Genomic DNA, 17,291 nt, shown 5'->3' with positions numbered 1-17,291 from the left:
ACCAGAGCTCCCACTATTCTCTCTCACCTTCAGGCTGGAATCACACCTGCCCCTGGTGATACCATCTCCAGCCAGGCAGCTGGAGAGCCAAGTTACAAATTTTAATAAAACACTGTGTCTGTGGGCAACATATATTCAAACCACAACTCTTGAGACTTCCCAGGTTTACTTTAAGGAGCAAATGAAATGGTTAGATATATAAATACATGCACATATTGCTACTTTTTAGTTGTTTAAGGCAGGGTCTCGCTCTAGCCCAGGCTGACCCAGAATTCACTATATAGTCTCAGGGTATCCTTGAACTCACACAGTCCTCCTACCTTTGCCTCCCAAGTGCTGTAATTAAAGGCATGCGCCACCACGCCCAGCCAATGTTGCTACTTTTGATACAGCTGCACCTAGGGAGGTGAGGCAATGGCTCAGTGGTTAAAAGTGCTTGCTTACAATTGCATCTGAAGCTTGCTTGCTGAAAATGTTCATACTGTCACCTTACTTTCTAGTCGCTTCTCTTAGTGGAAATGAGTTAAGTCTGTTTCTCTGTTTGATCTGGGCAGCATGATCTGGTTTCTTTTCTGAAAATGATTTGCAAATCAAAGGCTAATATATTTTTCAAACAGTTTTTTAAATCTATTTATTATTTATTTATTTATTTATTTATTTATTTTTGACATTGAGAGACAGATTATGGGCACACCAGGGCCTCCAGCTAGATGTTGCAAACAAACACCAACCACATGCATCTGGCTTATGTGGGTGCTGGGAAATCAAACCTAGGTACTTTGGCTTTGCAGACAAGTGCATTAACCGCTAAGCCTTCTCCCCAACTAATATAAATAGGCTAATATAAATTTAACCTTTTCAAATGATTTTCTTGTTTCCCAAAGATGATTTTCTTTTCTTTTCATTTAAAAAGCTTTTGGCCTGCCAAGAAGCCATTGCTTATGACTTGTCAGTGAGCCATTCATTCCCCCTGTTGGCATTTTGCTTATAGGGTATTGATTAGCATTTTAGCTGGGCCTAATTATCAGTTATTTGTAAGGGTAAGGCAAGGAAGTTGTAAGTCCAAGGCATGTGTGGACTACACAGTGAATTCAAGGCCAGCTGGGGCAAATTAGTGAGATCTTGCCTCAAAACAAAAAAGAAGGCTGGAGCTAGGCATGGTGGCGCACACCTTTAATCCCAGCACTTGGGAGGCAGAGGTAGGAGGGTCACTGTTAGTTTGAGGCCACCCTGAGGACTACATAGTGAATTCCGGGCCAGCCCTGGCTCTTAGAGTGAGACACTATCTCAAAATAACAACAATGAAAAAAAAAATTAAAAGAAATTAAAAAAATAAAAATAAAAAAACAACAACGAAAAAGCTGGGTTATGGTTGAATGGTACAGTGCTTGCTTGTCCATGAGAGGGAACTAGGTTTAATCCTCAGTATCACAGAAGAAAAACAAAATTGCTGCTGTGCTTTGGGGTAGATTGTTTACCTTCAGAAAGTAAATAGTACCCAGGGCAGTTTTCCCGGGCTAATTTTTACCTTTAATATTGTCACAAACTCAGTCTTGAGGTTGGGACTAGGAGTATGACTCAGTGGGTTCAACACTTTCCATGCAAGCATGAGTACCTGACTTTGGACCTCAGAACTCACGTAAACTCACCAGGTGCTGTAGCCAGTCTCTATGATGTCAGCTTGTGCCTACAGTAAGATGGAGGCAGAGACAGGAAAATTTCCCCAAAACTTGTGGTCCAGCTAGCCTGGTGAACGCAGCAGCAAGTGAGAGACCCGCCTCAATCAGTGGGAATGGACGACCAACCCCTGAGGTTGTCCCATGATCTCCACACATGGGCTGTGGCGCACATGCCTGTACTCACACATGAACATACCCAACTCCCGAGGTTTCTTATCAGATCTCTTCTGAAGTAACAGGCTGTACTACAATTAATCCTTAAGATTGTTTCTATTAAATCGAGGAAAGGCTGGGAGATGGCCCAGCAGTTAGCTACTTGATTGCATAGCCTGTCAGCCAGGGATTAAATTCCCCAATTGACTATATGAAGCCAGGGCAGACATTCATTTGCAGTAGCAAGAGACACTGGTCTGGAATCAGGGCTCTTTACCTCATACTGTTTTTAACACAGGTTAACAACCTGCTTGGGCTTAATTATTGCTGTCATGGAGTGAGTCCAGGCAACCTTTAAAGTCTCACAGTTTGTAGACCCTTTGAGTAGCAAATGACATAATATTGCTAACCAGAAAATAGAGCACGTCTAGTTATTCTTTTATAGAAACCCTGCAGTGAAAGCTTTGGAGTTCTGAAATAATCTCAGTACAAAAAGCCACAGTTAAGTATTTCATTGTTTAGAATCAGTTTATTTAGAGTTTATCCTTTTTTGGATGTATATGTTTGTGTGTGTGTGTGATCTTCATATTAACACCATTGGTTTGTCGTGCTGACAGTATATTGTATGGAATTATTTACTTTGTAGAAGGACCTGAGGAATGGCCACAAAATTGATCACTTATTAGGCCTCACAAACAAAACAGAAAATCTACGTGCTATAAGATTAACTTTTTAGTAGACACACACCAGAAAAATAATATTTGGGCTTGGTGGCACATGCTTGTAAACTCCCTGTATAGTGAGATCTTATCTCAAAAACAAAAAGAAGACAGTGTATTGCTAAATGAAACGTCAGTGTAACAGTTGGGAAGGCATAGTCCATTGTTTGCTGTCACCATAGAACATTTACGTTCCCTTCCTACTGGTTCTTCTTTGTCATTCATAGAGGTAACTCCTACAGCTTTTTAGGGGACAAAGGGGGTGCACTGGTATCCCATGACAGGTATGTGAAGGTCAGAGGGCAACTTATAGGGTGTCGTCTTTGCTTTCCCCCTTGTTTGAGGCACTCACCTGTTCACTGCTGCAGTCACCAGGCAAGCTGTCCTGCGAGCTTCTGGGTGATTGTCCTGTCTGCCTCCTTTCTTGCTCTAGGCACTCTGGAAGTACAGACACTAGTGCTCCAGTGTCCAGCTTTACATGGGATCTGGGGAGCCAAACTCAGGTACTTACGCTTGCACGGCAGGCTCTTCATCCCTGGAGCTACTTGCCTACTCCCCTTCTGATTTGTTAGACTAAAGCTTATTTTGCTTGTTTTTAGATTTTTAAAAAATATTTTGTTTACTTGAGAGAAAGAGAGGGAAAATGGGTGCTCCAGGGTCTCCAGTCACTACAGACAAACACCAGATGCATGGGCTACTTTGTGCATCTGGCTTCATATGGCTACTGGGGAATTGAACCTAGGTCCTTAGGCTTTGCAGGCACGTTTCTTAACTGCTAAGCCATCTCCCAGCCTAGCCCAGATTTTTTTTTTTTAAAGTTTTTCAAGGTAGGGTCTTACTCTGGCCTAGGCTAACCTGGAATTAACTGTGTAGTCTCAGGGTGGCCTCAAACTCACAGTAATTCTCCTACCTCTGCTCCTGAATGCTGGGATTAAAGGTTTATGCCCCATGTCCAGCTTAAAAGTTTGTTTAATATTTTATTTATTCATTTATTTTGAGAGAGAAGGAGAGAGAGAAAAAAGCATATATAGAGAGGGAATGGGCACACCAGAGCCTCTAGCCACTGCAGATGAATTCCAGACACATGTGCCATCTTGTGCATGTGGCTTAGGTGGGTACTGGAGAATTGAACCTGGGTCCTTAGGCTTCGCAAGCAAATGTCTTAACTTCTAAACCATCACTTCAACCCTGCTTTTAGATATTAAATAGATGACATCATCATACCTTTTTTGCATCTGTTGTCTTGTTTAGCCTTCATCTAGATTTGTCCAGGTTCTGTATAACTTGTTACTTCATTTATTGTAGCATAAGATAGAAAGTTATTTTGTCTTTTTGCTTAGCAGGTATATGAATTTATTTACCTTTAAAGTCTCATGGATTTACAAAGGTAAGTCTAGGTGTTGCTAGATCTGAGTTTTCCCCAGTGAGTAGTACATTTATAAATGTTTAGAATTTGTTTCTTTTCAAATGAGTTAGTCAGCTGAGTACGAGAATAGGTTGAAACGGACATGTAAACATGAAGAATACAGGGTTTTAGATACATAGAATTTGATGTGCTTTTTCTTTTTCCCTCCTTACTTGCCCTTTTCATGCTTTCTCTTCCTCCTGTCTTCCCCTTTCTCTTCTGTCCTCCCATGGCTCTCTGTCTCATATTCTCAGGATGCACTTGCAGCTTTGGAAACCCCAGGGTGTGCCAACCAGAGGAAAAGGAAAGTGAGTTCACCGCTCTCAGAAGTCATTGTGAGAAACCTGAAACTTGCTGTGGCAAATAGCTCTCGAGATGCTGTGGCCCTCTCTGCCAGCCCACACCTGAAGGATGCCCAAGCAGAAAAGGTAGACTCGGTTCTCTTATTAAGTGGCAGTCTTGGCTACAATGCTTCAGAGTACTTATGGGTCTGTTTCCTTTCTTTTCCCCTGTACAGGAAGAGACTCCAAAACCACTTCACAAAGTTGTGGTGTGTGTGAGTAAAAAGCTTGCCAAGAAGCAGAGTGAGCTGAATGGGGTCGCAGCCTCGCTGGGGGCAGATTACAGGTAGTTAGCTGCGCATCTTCCTGTTTGCTGATGGGCCAGCCTGGACGCTGTCTATGCCTTTACAAGAAAACAATGGTTTTATTTACTTACTTGAGAGTGACGGACAAAGAGGCAGAGAGAAAATGGGCATACCAGGGCCTCCAGCCACTGCAAATGAACTGCAGATGCATGTGCCTCCTTGTGCATCTGGCTTACGTGGGTATGGGAGAATCACGCCTCAAACTGGGGTCCTTATACTTCATAGGCAAGTGCTTAACCGCTAAGCCATCTCTCCAGCCCAACAATTCATTTTTGAATGTGTATTTTCTTTTACATATTCAGCAGTTACTTGTAAACCTGTTTTGTGTCAGTCAGTATTGTCGAAGTTTCTGTGAGTAGTACTGATGATTCTGGCACTTTCTAGATTAAGATGGCCCTTTTTAAAAAAAAACAAAAAACATTTATTTATTTATTTGCAAGCAGAGAGAGAAGACAGAGAGACAGAGTGAGAATAGACACACCATGGCCTCTAGCCACTGCAAACGAATTCTAGATGCACATGTCCCTTGTGCATCTGGCATACATGGTTCCTGGGGAGTTGAACCTGGGTCCATTGGCTTCACAGGCAAATGACTTAACCACTAACCCATCTTCTCCAGCCCTAAGATGGCCTTTTAAAACCATTTTTTTTTTAATCTTTTAAAAAATTGGATCTTCTTTAAGAAGAAAGTCTTGGGCTAGGGGTATCTGTCAGTGATAAGACTGTTTGTCTAGCTTGTACAAGGCTGTAGGCTCGATCCTCACTACCACAATAAGGAGGTAAATAAGTAAAGGAGGGAGAGAGAGCACCAGAGAGAATATGAGTGAGTCTCTCAGCATAGCATGTTGGCTGGGCTCAGTGATCCTCACCCTTGTTTCGTTGTGAGCTCCAGCCTGTCCTGTCCCGGTGCCTGCACGCTCTCAGCTGCTGCAGTGCTCGCTGTAGGCCACTTGTGTTTTTCTGTCCATAGGCAGCAGTGTGTGATTTTGCAGGTGGCAAGCCATTTGGGAACCATGAATAGTTTCTTCTTCCCCTTTGGTAAGCTCAGTGTTGTCTTTGTTAAAGAAGTTAGGAGGGCCGGGCGTGGTGGCTCACGCCTTTAATCCCAGCACTCACGAGGCAGAGGTAGAAGGCGCGCCACTAGTTCAAGGCCACCCTGAGGCTACATAGTGAGTTCCAGGTCAGCCTGAGCTAGAGTGAGACCCTGCCCCATAAAAAAAAAAAAAAAAAGAAAAAGAAGTTAGGAGGATGTAAGATAAAGTGTATCTGCAATAGTTTTAAGCAACTCAGTGTTGAGCACATTATCTTTCTCGCAGTACCCTTATGTCGGGCAACATGCATGTATTTATTAGACCAGAAAGCTTCCTTGAGTATGGTTTAGATATAGACTTGATTATAAGATATAAAATATAGACAAGAAAAAAGTGAATGAAGATTATAAGATGTAAAATACCAGTTCTTTTATGGTAAAAAAAAAAAAAAAACCAAAATTTCTTGCTCAAACCCTACGTAGAATTTAACTGTTGAATTATATTAAAGTTTACATTGAAACTCTTTTTCAAACAAGTTTTTTAAACCTTATACTTAATGAGAGGAGGCTTAATATGCAGAGGCTGCAATATTTGTTTGTTGAGTCAATCTGTTTTCAAGCAGAGGTACCCAAATGAATTTATCATTAAATATTGCTTCCTGCTTTCAGACAGCTAAACAAATAGGCCAGTTGTGCTCCACACAGTTGTCATATCCCATTGTATTACACATAGTAGTGTGTATTAAAACTGAAAAAAGTGTTTATGTAAAAAAAAAAAAAGACTGTAGATCCCATCTAATTATAAACCTTTGGGGTTTTGTTATTTGTTTTCGCTTTTGAGCCTATGTGATTTTCTCAGAAAATCATGCAGGGTTTGGGGTACTTATGTGACTATCCCTAGAATTTCTAGCAGCCACAACAGCAATAGCAACACTCTTCAGCATATGATCACAGCATTTTATAGAACAGTTTATTTGTGAGCTGAGAGAGCATGGGCACAGTGGGCCTCTTGCCAGTGCGCATGAACTCCAGGTATATGCAGTACTTTAAGCATCTGGCTTTACTGTGTACTGCAGAATTGAATTGAGTCCACATGGTTTGCAAGCACCTTTAACCACTGATTTCCCCAACTTCTCCCAGCCTCCCAACAATGCATTCTTAAGTGGGTTGTGTTTTTGTTTTTGTTTTTTCCACATATTCAGCATTTACTTGTAAACCTGTTTTGTGTCACTCGCTATTATAGAAGGTTTGTTTCCCTTGATGGCCAGCAATTTAAAAGAATACTGTCTGCAAGGAGATGATAGTTGAGTGCTAACTATGTTTGGAACTGAAGAATGACAGCATTTTAATAGCCAAGATCTCCCCCACAAATATCTAAGAAAGCTCGTAAAGCAACACTTGCTGATAGAAAGCACCGGCCTAGACTGAGGATTACTGATTTGATCATTGTTCTTCTTCATGGCAAGAACAGCAGTGCTTCATTTGCATGTTGCTATGGCTGCTTTGACTTAACAAGAGTCATTACAGAAGGGAAGGTCCTGCAGAGGCTAAGATTTACTACTTGACCGTGATTTCTGTGAAGTGAATGAGCTGCAAGTAAAATACATAGTTTACAATGGGAAGTAGAGCCAGTGGGCAGAGTAGTGACTGCCAACAACTGCAAGACAGATTTGGGTGCTCAGTGACATTTTATTAATTTGAAAATGCTTTTGTTGTTGAAAAATTCAGGAATCCATAAAGTAGGATTGGGGCTAGGGAGATGGCTCAGTGAAGGAAGTGCTTACCCAACAAATTTAAGGACCAGAGTCTAGGTACCCCAGCCCCAAGTCAATGCCAGGCTGGTGTGATGGCTGCCTGTTATCCCAGTGCTCAATAGATGGAGCTAGGATCCCTGCAGGGAGCTAGCTAGCCCTGGGTTCAGTGAGAGACTCTGCTTCAGTAAATGGGGTAGAGAGAGATTATGGAGACGACTGACGTCAGCCTCTGGCTTCCACGCACGTGCACATGAGCAGAGTTGATCATTTCACTGCTTTTGCTTATTACTCTTAGTTCTGTGAGTTTTGTGCAGTCGGAACATTCTCTTCGTCATAAATAGTGATTGTCTTGAGCTAATGCATATATTACTCCTAGTTACTAATTTTGTGGTATTTGGTTTTAGGTGGAATTTTGATGAAACAGTGACTCATTTCATCTATCAAGGGCGGCCAAACGACAGTAACCGAGAGTATAAATCTGTAAAGGAGAGAGGAATACACATTGTTTCAGAGCATTGGCTTCTAGAAGTAAGCAGCTCTTTTTTCCGCCCTTCTCTGTTAACTGAAGATGTATGAAAACATTTCAGAGCCAAAGCAAGTTTCAGTATATGTAAACAAATTTGATAGTTTTGGTTAACTGTAGTGACACATCATGGCAAAAAATAAAAATTGAAAAACTGTTCGCCCCTGGCTGTAGAATGAAAGAAAGAGAGGAATGGTTTGAGATTCTGCTGTTCCTTTCTAGGCACAACTCCAAAGTCTCCCACAAGGCAGGCTGGAGACTGAGAGCACTGAAGGTAAAAGCCAGCTTTGCACAGTCATTTCATTTCCTTGGCATCAAAAACTCAAGGTCTTAGCTGGGCGTGGTGGTGCACGCCTTTCATCCCAGCACTGGGGAGGCAAGGTAGGAGGATTGCCGTGAGTTTGAGGCCACCCTGAGACTACAGAGTGAATTCCAGGTCAGCCTAAGCTAGAGTGAGACCCTACCTGGGCGGGACTTAAGATCTTTTGTTGTCTAAACTTTTTTTTTTTTTTTTTTCAAGGTAGAGTCTCACTCTAGCCCAGGCTGACCTGGAATTCACTCTGTAATCTCAGGGTGGCCTCAGACTCAGTGATCCTCCTACCTTTGCCTCCTGAGTGCTGGGACTAAAGGCGTGTGCAACTATGCCCAGCTTGACAATTTGGGTTTGATTCCCCAGTACCCACATAAAGCCAGATGTACAAAGTGGCACATTAATTTGGAGTTTATTTGCAGTGGAAAGATGCCCTGGCATGCCCATTCTTGTTCTCTGTTTCTCTTTCCTGCCTTATAAATAAGTAAATGGGGGAAAAATTTTAATGGATACCCTGATTCTGATTCCTTTCATCATTAGAAAGTTAAGAAAACAATGAGAATTTTATTGTGACTGAAGAGAAGGTATTCCCTGGAGTGTGATTGGCACTTTCTAAATGCACAAAGACAGAACTAGATAAAGATGAACTTTAGTAGACACAACACTCAAGAAGTGTGGACAGTTTGTTATTTATTTATATGATAGAATTTTCACTGTGAACTGCCTTTTAAAGCATGCCATTGTATTTCAGTGTGCTCAAGAGTATAAACACCTTCCTGAATCTCTCTATCCCCACACTTACAATCCCAAAATGAGCTTGGATATCAGTGCAGTGCAAGATGGCAGACTCTGTAACAGTCAAGCTCCCTCTATAGCTTCTGCATCACATGACAATGAGGTAGGCAATATGGATAAAATGTACTCCTCCTAAGCCAAAGATACCATCATAGATTTATATGAGACTTTATGCAGTGGCCTTACTTAAAAAAAAAAAATGTTTTTTTCTATTTGAATAGCTAAGTCATTTGCCTGTAGAAGAGAGTGATACAGAGAAGATAGTCACCAGTAATAAAGAGTCAGCAATGTCAGATGGAAATGGAAGGAGTGAATCCAAAGGGGGTAATGCATTTTATTGTACTTTTTTTTGTTGTTTGCTTGTTTGTTTGGTTGGTTGGTTGGTTGGTTTTTCCAAGGTAGGGTCTCATTCTAGCTCAGGCTGACCTGGAATTCACTGTGTAGTCTCAGGGTAGCTTTGTACTCACAGCGATCCTTCTACCTCTGCCTCCCTCCCGAGTGCTGGGATTAAAGGCGTGCTTCATACCTTTACTTTTTTTTTTTTTTTCTTTTTTTTTTGGTTTTTCGAGGTAGGGTCTCACTCTAGCCCAAGCTGACCTGGAATTCACTATGGAGTCTCAGGGTGGCCTCGAACTCACAGCGATCCTCCTACCTCTGCCTCCCGAGTGCTGGGATTAAAGGCGTGCGCCACCACGCCCGGCTCATACCTTTACTTTTATGACTGAGCTTTCTACAGAGAAGCAGAGAAGGCCAGCTCTTATTCTATTTTTTGAGAGAGATTTCGTGTTGGAGTTTTGCATATCTTTTAAACGCTGTATCTTTCTTCTAGAAAAGGTGATTGTAGTCCATTGTGCAGTGGGATTTAAATTCTGTAGCCTATCTGTCCTCTCCTCCTTTTCTTCCCCTTCTTATTTTATTTTTATTTTTTGAAAAGTTGTGTAGCACAGGTTGGTCTCAGTCCTGGCTATTGGTAAAGTCTTTTGAGGGCTGGAGAGATTTCTCAGTGGTTAAGACACTTGTCTACAAAGCCTAAGGACCCAGGTTCAATTCCCCAGTGCCCATGTAAAGCCAGATTCATAAGGGGGCACATGAATCCGATGTTCATTTGCAGGCCCTGACATACCCATTTTCTCCCTTCTTTCTCTCTCTCATAAATAAAGTATTTTGAATTAGAAAAAAATATCTATTAACAAATGTAAGATGGAAAAGAAATGATTCTTTTTTGTAAATACTAGCAAAGTGGGCTGGAGAGATAGCTTAGCAGTTAAGGTGCTTGCCAGCAAAGCCATAGGACCCCAGTTTGATTCCCCAGGACCCACGTAAGCCAGATGCACAAAGTGGTGCATGCATCTGGAGTTCTTTTGCAGTGGTCAGAGGCCCAGGTATGCCCATTCTCTCCCCCTGCCTTTTCTACTTCTTTCTGTCTCAAATAAAATAATAAAATTTTAAATACTGGTAAAGTATATATTGAGGACTGAGTCTGTACTCAGTTTGGGATTTCATTCTAATCATGAAATAATAACTGGTAAAGTTTTCAGTGATTTACGGGGAAACGTGTGGAATTTACAGAGCTGAGTATTTTATAGTGTTTGTGTAATGTGCTCTTATTCCAATAAAGATGGGTGGAATATGTTCTAAACCAAGTGTAGTGGCTCATGCCTTTATTCTATTTTTTTGTTGTTGTTTGTTTTTTTTGAGGTAGGGTCTCACTCTGGCCCAGACTGACCTGGAATTCACTATGGAGTCTCAGGATGGCCTTGAACTCATGGCGATCCTCCTACCTCTGCCTCCCAAGTGCTGGGATTAAAGGCGTGCCCCACCACGCCTGGCTAACCTTTATTCTTTTTTCTTTATTAGAGAGAGAGAGAATGAGCATACCAGGACCTCTAACCACTGCAAACAAACTACATGTATGCGCCACCATGAGCATCTGGCTTATGGGGGACCTGAAGAATTGAACCTATGCCCTTAGGCTTTGCAGGCAAGCCCCTTAATCACTAAGCCATCACTCCAGCCCAGGAGGCTGAGGCAGGACTTCCATGAGTTCAGGGCCAGCCTTGGCTATGGAGTTATAGGTCAGCCTCCTGGTCTAGAGTGGGGCCTTGGCCTAAAAAAGCAAATTTTGGTTCATGTTTTTTTTTAAGTGATTTTTCAAGCATTTTAATCTGTGTACAATGTTTTTAATTGAATTTTAAAGGCTCTGCAGTCCTAGGAAGCATTTCTACTATCTTCCCAACATTATTGGCTTCTTTTCTTTTTTTTCGATGTAGGGTCTCGCTCTAGCCCAGGCTGACCTGTAGTTCACTATGTAGTCTCAGGCTGGCCCAGAGCTCAAAGCAGTCCTCCTATCTCCATCTCCCTAGTACTGGGGCTATATAAATGAACCACACTGATAGCTTAGCTGGTAAAGCGCTTGACTTATAAGCATGAGGACCTGAGTTCAATTCCTAGTACCTACATTAAGCAAATTAATAAACATATAAAGGGTGTATCTTTCCTTGGTGTTTTAAAAAAAAAATAAGGAAGCTGGCCGTGGTAGCACATGCTTTTAATCCCAGCACTTGGGAGGCAGAGGTAGGAGGATCGCTGTGAGTTCGAGGCCACCCTGAGACTACATAGTGAATTCCAGGTTAGCCTGAGCTAGAGTGAGACCCTACCTCGGAAAAATCAAAAAAAATGAGAGAGGTAGCTGGGGAGATAGCCGTGAGGCTAAATAAGGAGAGAGGTGGTTGGGGAGGTGGCCTTGGGGGTAAAGTAGTGGCTGCACAACGAGTCTGATCCCAGACACCCACGTAAAAGCCAGAAGTTCAAGTCCTCAGCTTTTCATTAACAGCCCTTGTGGGTCAGCCTGCATCTTGTGGTATTTGTAGTCTTGCTACTGTAACAAATACTCAGTGAATGTCCAAGTCACTAAGTTTGTATTCAAGGAGATCTGGAAGTGGCTGTGGGGAATGGTGAGGCGTGCCTGAAATCACAGCACTCTAAAAAGAGGCTGTCCATCATGAGTTGAAGGACAGCCTCATTACACAGTGAGGTCTTGTCTTTGAAGACCAAAGTGGGACTAGAGAGATGGCTTAGCAGTTAAGGCCTTTGCTGTAAAGCCTAAGGACCCAGGTTCAATTCCCCAGTACCCATGTAAGCCAGCTGCATAAGATGAAGCATGCTTCTGGAAGTTTCAGTGGCTAGAGGCCTTAACACGCCCATTCTCTTTTTCTCTCAAATAAATAAATCATTTTTTTTTTAAAAAAAAAAGAAATGAAAACCAAAACAGGGCCTGGGAAGAGAAACTGACCTGGATTGGTTGGCTTGTTTCCAGCTCTGACACAGACCTTGGAGATGAGAGAGAACTTCCAGAAGCAGCTACAGGAGATAATGTCAGCAACCTGCATTGTGAAGCCACCAGCGCCCAGGATGAATCTGTCCAGGAGCGGTTGTAACAGCGCGTCTTCAACCCCGGACAGCGTGCGCTCTGCGCGGAATGGACGGAGCCGCGTCCTTGAGGCACTGAGGTCTGTACTCACTAAGCGGCCAGAGAGAAAAGTAGCTCCTTGTTTACTGACCTGCATTTTTGAGTCAGGCTAATTATGCTTTTGTTTATTAAATAAGAATAAAGTATGTTTCAAGTATTAAGATTTATTTTTCATTTATTTGAGAGACAGAGAGAATGGGTGCGTCAGAGCCTCTAGCCATTGCAAATGAATTCCAGACACATGCACCACCATGTATACCTGGCTAATGTAGGACCTTGAGGATAGAACTTGGGACCTCGGGCTTCACAGGCATGCTCCTTAACCACTAAGCCATCTCTCCAGCCCTGTTTCAAGTATTAGATCACTGAAGGTTTCAAATAATAATGTGCCTTGCATTCCATTATTTTCTGTTTATTTTGTCTCTGCTGACTGTGTTTCCCCTCCTTCCTTTGTTCCAAGTAGTTTTCTTCTTACTTGGAATTAGGAAGCTACACAGAGGTTTGTCCCATTGCAATTAGTAACCTCATTGCGTGTAAGGTGTGATTAAGTTTTTTTTTTTTTAATTGCCTTTCCTGAGATAGAAATGATTATAGGATCCAGATTTCCTCATTTGAAGTAGATTCAGTGGGAAATCAGTCCACATTAGCACTAAGTAGTGAGTGCGTACATATCATTTAAATGGTTTTGTATTTAAACATGATTTCCTGTTGGAGCTTTCCATATCTGTTATACTCTTCTAAGAAACTGTCTTCTAGGAAAGTTGCCTGAGGTTCATTATGCCTCTCTATTTCCCTCCCTACCAAACAGGGTCTCATGCTGCAACCCAAGCTGGCCTTCAATTCTCAATGTAATCAAGGCTAACCATAAACTTAGGATCATTCTGCATCTGTCCAGCTAGGCATGTGCTTGGTGGTACACACCCGTAATCCCAGTTTGTGGGATGTGGAGGCAGGAAGATCATAACTTCAAGTACATAGCCAAGTTGAGGCCCAAGACCCAGACACTTCTAAACATTAACTGTGATTCCCTGATGTACAAAATTAAAATAAAATCTCATTTTTAAATGCAACAGTTATTTCAGAATAAAACATTTTCATGACAATTGAATTTTTCCTTAATTTCTTTTTTTTTTGGTTTTCCAAGGTAGAGTTTTACTGTAGTCCAGGCTGACCTGGCATTCACTATGTAGTCTCAGGGTGGCCTCAAACTCTTGATCCTCTGCCTCCCGAGTGCTGGGATTAAAGGTATGCGCCACCATGCCTGGCTTAAAAATTTAAATAGACACTCAGTTTTAAAATGGCAAACCGTTTTTGAAAACAAAAGTAATTAGCTGGACCTAATAATGCTTGTCAGCATTCAGGAGACAGAGGCAGGAAGAACTGGGCTACTTAGTTAAGACCCCATCTCAAAAGCAAAAGGAGGAGGCTGGAGAGATGGCTTAGTAGTTAAGCACTTGCCTGTAAAGCCTAAGGACTCCAGTTCAAGGCTAGAGTGAAATGGATCCTGGGCTAGAGTGAAATGGATCCTGGGCTAGAGTGAAATCCTACCTCAAAAAAAAAAAAAAAAAAAACAGACAAGAAGGCTAGAAAATTCACTGACTTTATTTTTTCAGCAAGTATTAATGCCTTGTGTGTACTGGGTGGTGAGCATGTAAGTTAATCTTCCCAGTGCAACCTACAGACTTTATACACCAGGGTTAGGGCTTGATTCTTATTTGTTTGTTTTTCTCTTTTTTCAATGTAGGGTCTCACTCTAGCCCAGGCTGATCTGGAATTCACTGTGTAGTCTCAGGGTATCCTTGGACTCAAAAAGATACTCCTACTTCTGCCTCCACGCCCGGCTTTTTTATTTATTTTGAGAGCACAATCAGAGAGAGAAAGAGGCAGATAGAGAGAGAATGGGCGCACCAGGGCCTCCACCCACTGCAAACAAACTTGTGGGTCCTGGGGAATCAGGCCTTGAACCGGGGTCCTTAGGCTTCACAGGCAAGCACTTAATTGCTAAGCCATCTCTCCAGCCCCCTGAGGCTTTTTTTTTTTTTTAAAAAAACAATTTTTTAAATTTATTTGTCTGCACAGAGAAAGAATATGAACCCATCAGGGCCTCTTGCCTATGAAGTCTAGCCACACATGCCACTTTGTGCATCAGGGTTAATGTACAGTCAACTCCCCAGCACCATTAAGGCTGTTGATTTTAAAATTCTCCGTTGTTAAAGCCTGGGCTTGGTGGCGCATGCCTTTAATCCCAGCACTCGGGAGGCAAAGGAAGGAGGATCGCCGTGAGTTCGAGGCCACCCTGAGACTCCATAGTGAATTCCAGGTCAGCCTGGGCTAGAGTGAGACCCTACCTCTAGAACCAAAAAATTCTCCATTGTTCCATAGGCAGTCTCGGCAAGTGATTCCTGATATCAACACAGAGCCGTCCCAAAATGAGCAGATCATTTGGGATGATCCAACCGCGAGGGAAGAAAGAGCAAGGCTTGCCAGCAACTTGCAGTGGCCCAGTTATCCCACACAGTACTCTGACCTTCAGGTTGAAATGCAGAAGCTGGAGGATTCGCCTTTTCAAGAGCCTCTACATGAGTCAGTGATTCCTGAACAAGGTATAAGGAAGCTCTGTTTGTTCTGTGCACATGCATATGCAGGCTGTGGTTCTCTGCATGGTACATGGAAATGAAAACCTTTGTTCAGAAATTGAAAACTGTATTTTGGTTTGTAAGCTTGGAATGTAGGATTCAAGGCCTGTTTCAAACTGCTGCTCTTTCTTTCTGTGCCTGTTTTGCGTTTGTGCAGGTAGTGCTTTTTTTTTCTCCTGGAATCTCATTTTCCTTTTAGTCTTTTTTTTTTTTTTTTCCTACCTCTGCCTCCCAAGTGCTGGAAATAAAGGTTGCACCACTGCACCTGGCTCTTTAAATCATCTGAATTTCACCAGTATATTCTTAAATTTGTTCTTTGGATTATATGATCTTATTCTAGGTTTCCCTATTTTTCCTTTCTTGAACTCTTGACCATGAAAACCAAATGCTTCTTGTCTTTTATTTTTCCTATTGTGTGATTATTTGTTTGTGTTGGGTGATACCTGGACTGATCTTCGCTTCTGATTACTTTGTCTGAAGACTTGCTTTAATTTGACAAATTTGGGGTCATACTATACTGGTGATAGGTCACTAGTTAAAGAAAAGAAACAATAGCTAATTTGTTACTGGGGTGAGGAGATGTTTCAGTGGCATAGGGCCTGAGTTTGAGGCCCTGAATCCACATAAAAAGCTGAGTATGGCTGCACATCTGTGTAACCCCAGTACAGAGGGTGAGTGAAAACAGGATACCTGGGGCTCTGTTAGCCTGTCTGAACAAAATGTGGCAGCTCCTTGTACAGTGAGAGATGCCATCACAAAGAAGTCACCCAGAAGGGAGATGGAGGAAGACACTTGACTTTTCTCTGGCCTTCACGCATACATGCACAGGGCACATGTATTTGTGTATACATGTGCATAAACCACACAGTAAGTAAGTAAGTAAATGAATAAAGAAAATATGAAGCTGGTTAGTTGCATTTATTTATAAGCTCTAAAAATAGGATATCTTTTTGCATGTGTTTTTTTTAAAGTTTTTAATTTTTTTTATTTACGAGCAGAGAGAAAAGAGAGACAGGGAGAGAGAGGATATGCTTGTCAGGGCCTCCAGCCAATGCATGCAAACTCCATGTGTACCCCACTTTGCACATCTGGCTTTATGTGGGTACTGGGGAATCAAATTCAGGTCATTTGGCTTTGCAGGCAAATGCCTTAACTGTTGAGCCATCTCTCCGGCTTTATTTTTTGTTTTTGACATAAGAGTCATACTCTGTAGCCCAAGCTAGTCTCAAACCTGAACTCCCCCTTTCTCAGCCTCCTGAACTGCTGGGGATATAGGTACGCACCACCATGCCCCGGCATACATATCCTTTTGCATTGCAAAGTTCATGTTTTATTTTGGCCAAGATGGATGAAAATGTTTCCAGAATTTGTTCTTAGTTGTATTTGGACACTGACACTGCAACATCTTCTTGCCCTCAGCTGTTTGTAGTCGTGGAAATGTGTGTCAGCTCCCTAAGGAGGCCGAAACTCCAACAAAAGAAGACCACCTGATCCCTACGCCTCAAGCCCCCAGCATTGCCTTCCCCCTGGCCAACCCACCTGTGGCTCCACAACCCATAGAAAAGGTTTGTTGATACTGGTGTGATGCAAGATTTTGGGGCTCTGAGGAGGGGGGGTGTTCCTTCCAGACCTATGAACACTAACCATTGGGTTCATTTCCATTTTAAGAAATACTTGAGAAAACCAGCTCTGAAATGGGTAAAGTATAGATTATTAAGTTTATTTAGGAAGAAATTATGAATTATGAGGTTTATTGTAGGGGAATTAAAATCCAGGGAGGATCTTGAGTCTGAAAACTCAGAGTTTTCCTCCTTGCACAGAAAAATCTCCTGGGGTGAAGGGGCTCTGGAGAAGGCACATCCACCACAGGTGGAAGGCAGAACATAAGAACCAGTAGATCTCCTTTACACGAAAGACCAGAGAGGATTGAGAAATAGTGAGGATTCAAATCGAAGAAAAATCATACATGTGACAAATCAAGAAAGCACTCCAAAGCAAGACTCATACAGAATGCAAACAGGTGGAAGGAAGTGTTCCCCCAAAGGTACATACAGATAGACTTACGCTCTGCTGTTCAGGTGAAATCACAGGCAGAACAAAAGGCTTACCTGGGGTTGGGAAGATGCGGTAGTGGTTATAGGTGCCTACTTGCAAAGCCTGGCAGTCTTGGTT

The 17,291-nt window shown here is 42.3% G+C and overlaps 1 protein-coding gene across 2 annotated transcripts in view; it reads left to right on the top strand.

The window, feature by feature from the left end:
- Nucleotides 1-17,291, top strand: part of Topbp1 (DNA topoisomerase II binding protein 1) — a 62,070-nt gene that overhangs the window by 31,530 nt on the left and 13,249 nt on the right. For both annotated transcript variants that reach the window (XM_045136568.1, XM_045136569.1), the window contains exons 15-22: nucleotides 4,211-4,384; nucleotides 4,474-4,583; nucleotides 7,791-7,914; nucleotides 8,971-9,117; nucleotides 9,236-9,338; nucleotides 12,331-12,523; nucleotides 14,866-15,086; nucleotides 16,539-16,684. In XM_045136568.1, the coding sequence (XP_044992503.1) occupies nucleotides 4,211-4,384; nucleotides 4,474-4,583; nucleotides 7,791-7,914; nucleotides 8,971-9,117; nucleotides 9,236-9,338; nucleotides 12,331-12,523; nucleotides 14,866-15,086; nucleotides 16,539-16,684 (1,218 nt within the window). The remainder of the gene's footprint in view (nucleotides 1-4,210; nucleotides 4,385-4,473; nucleotides 4,584-7,790; nucleotides 7,915-8,970; nucleotides 9,118-9,235; nucleotides 9,339-12,330; nucleotides 12,524-14,865; nucleotides 15,087-16,538; nucleotides 16,685-17,291) is intronic.

The sequence above is a fragment of the Jaculus jaculus genome, chromosome 17 (genome assembly GCF_020740685.1).
Source record: "Jaculus jaculus isolate mJacJac1 chromosome 17, mJacJac1.mat.Y.cur, whole genome shotgun sequence".
Taxonomy (NCBI): domain Eukaryota; kingdom Metazoa; phylum Chordata; class Mammalia; order Rodentia; family Dipodidae; genus Jaculus; species Jaculus jaculus.
This window is presented reverse-complemented; position numbering and strand designations above follow the sequence as displayed.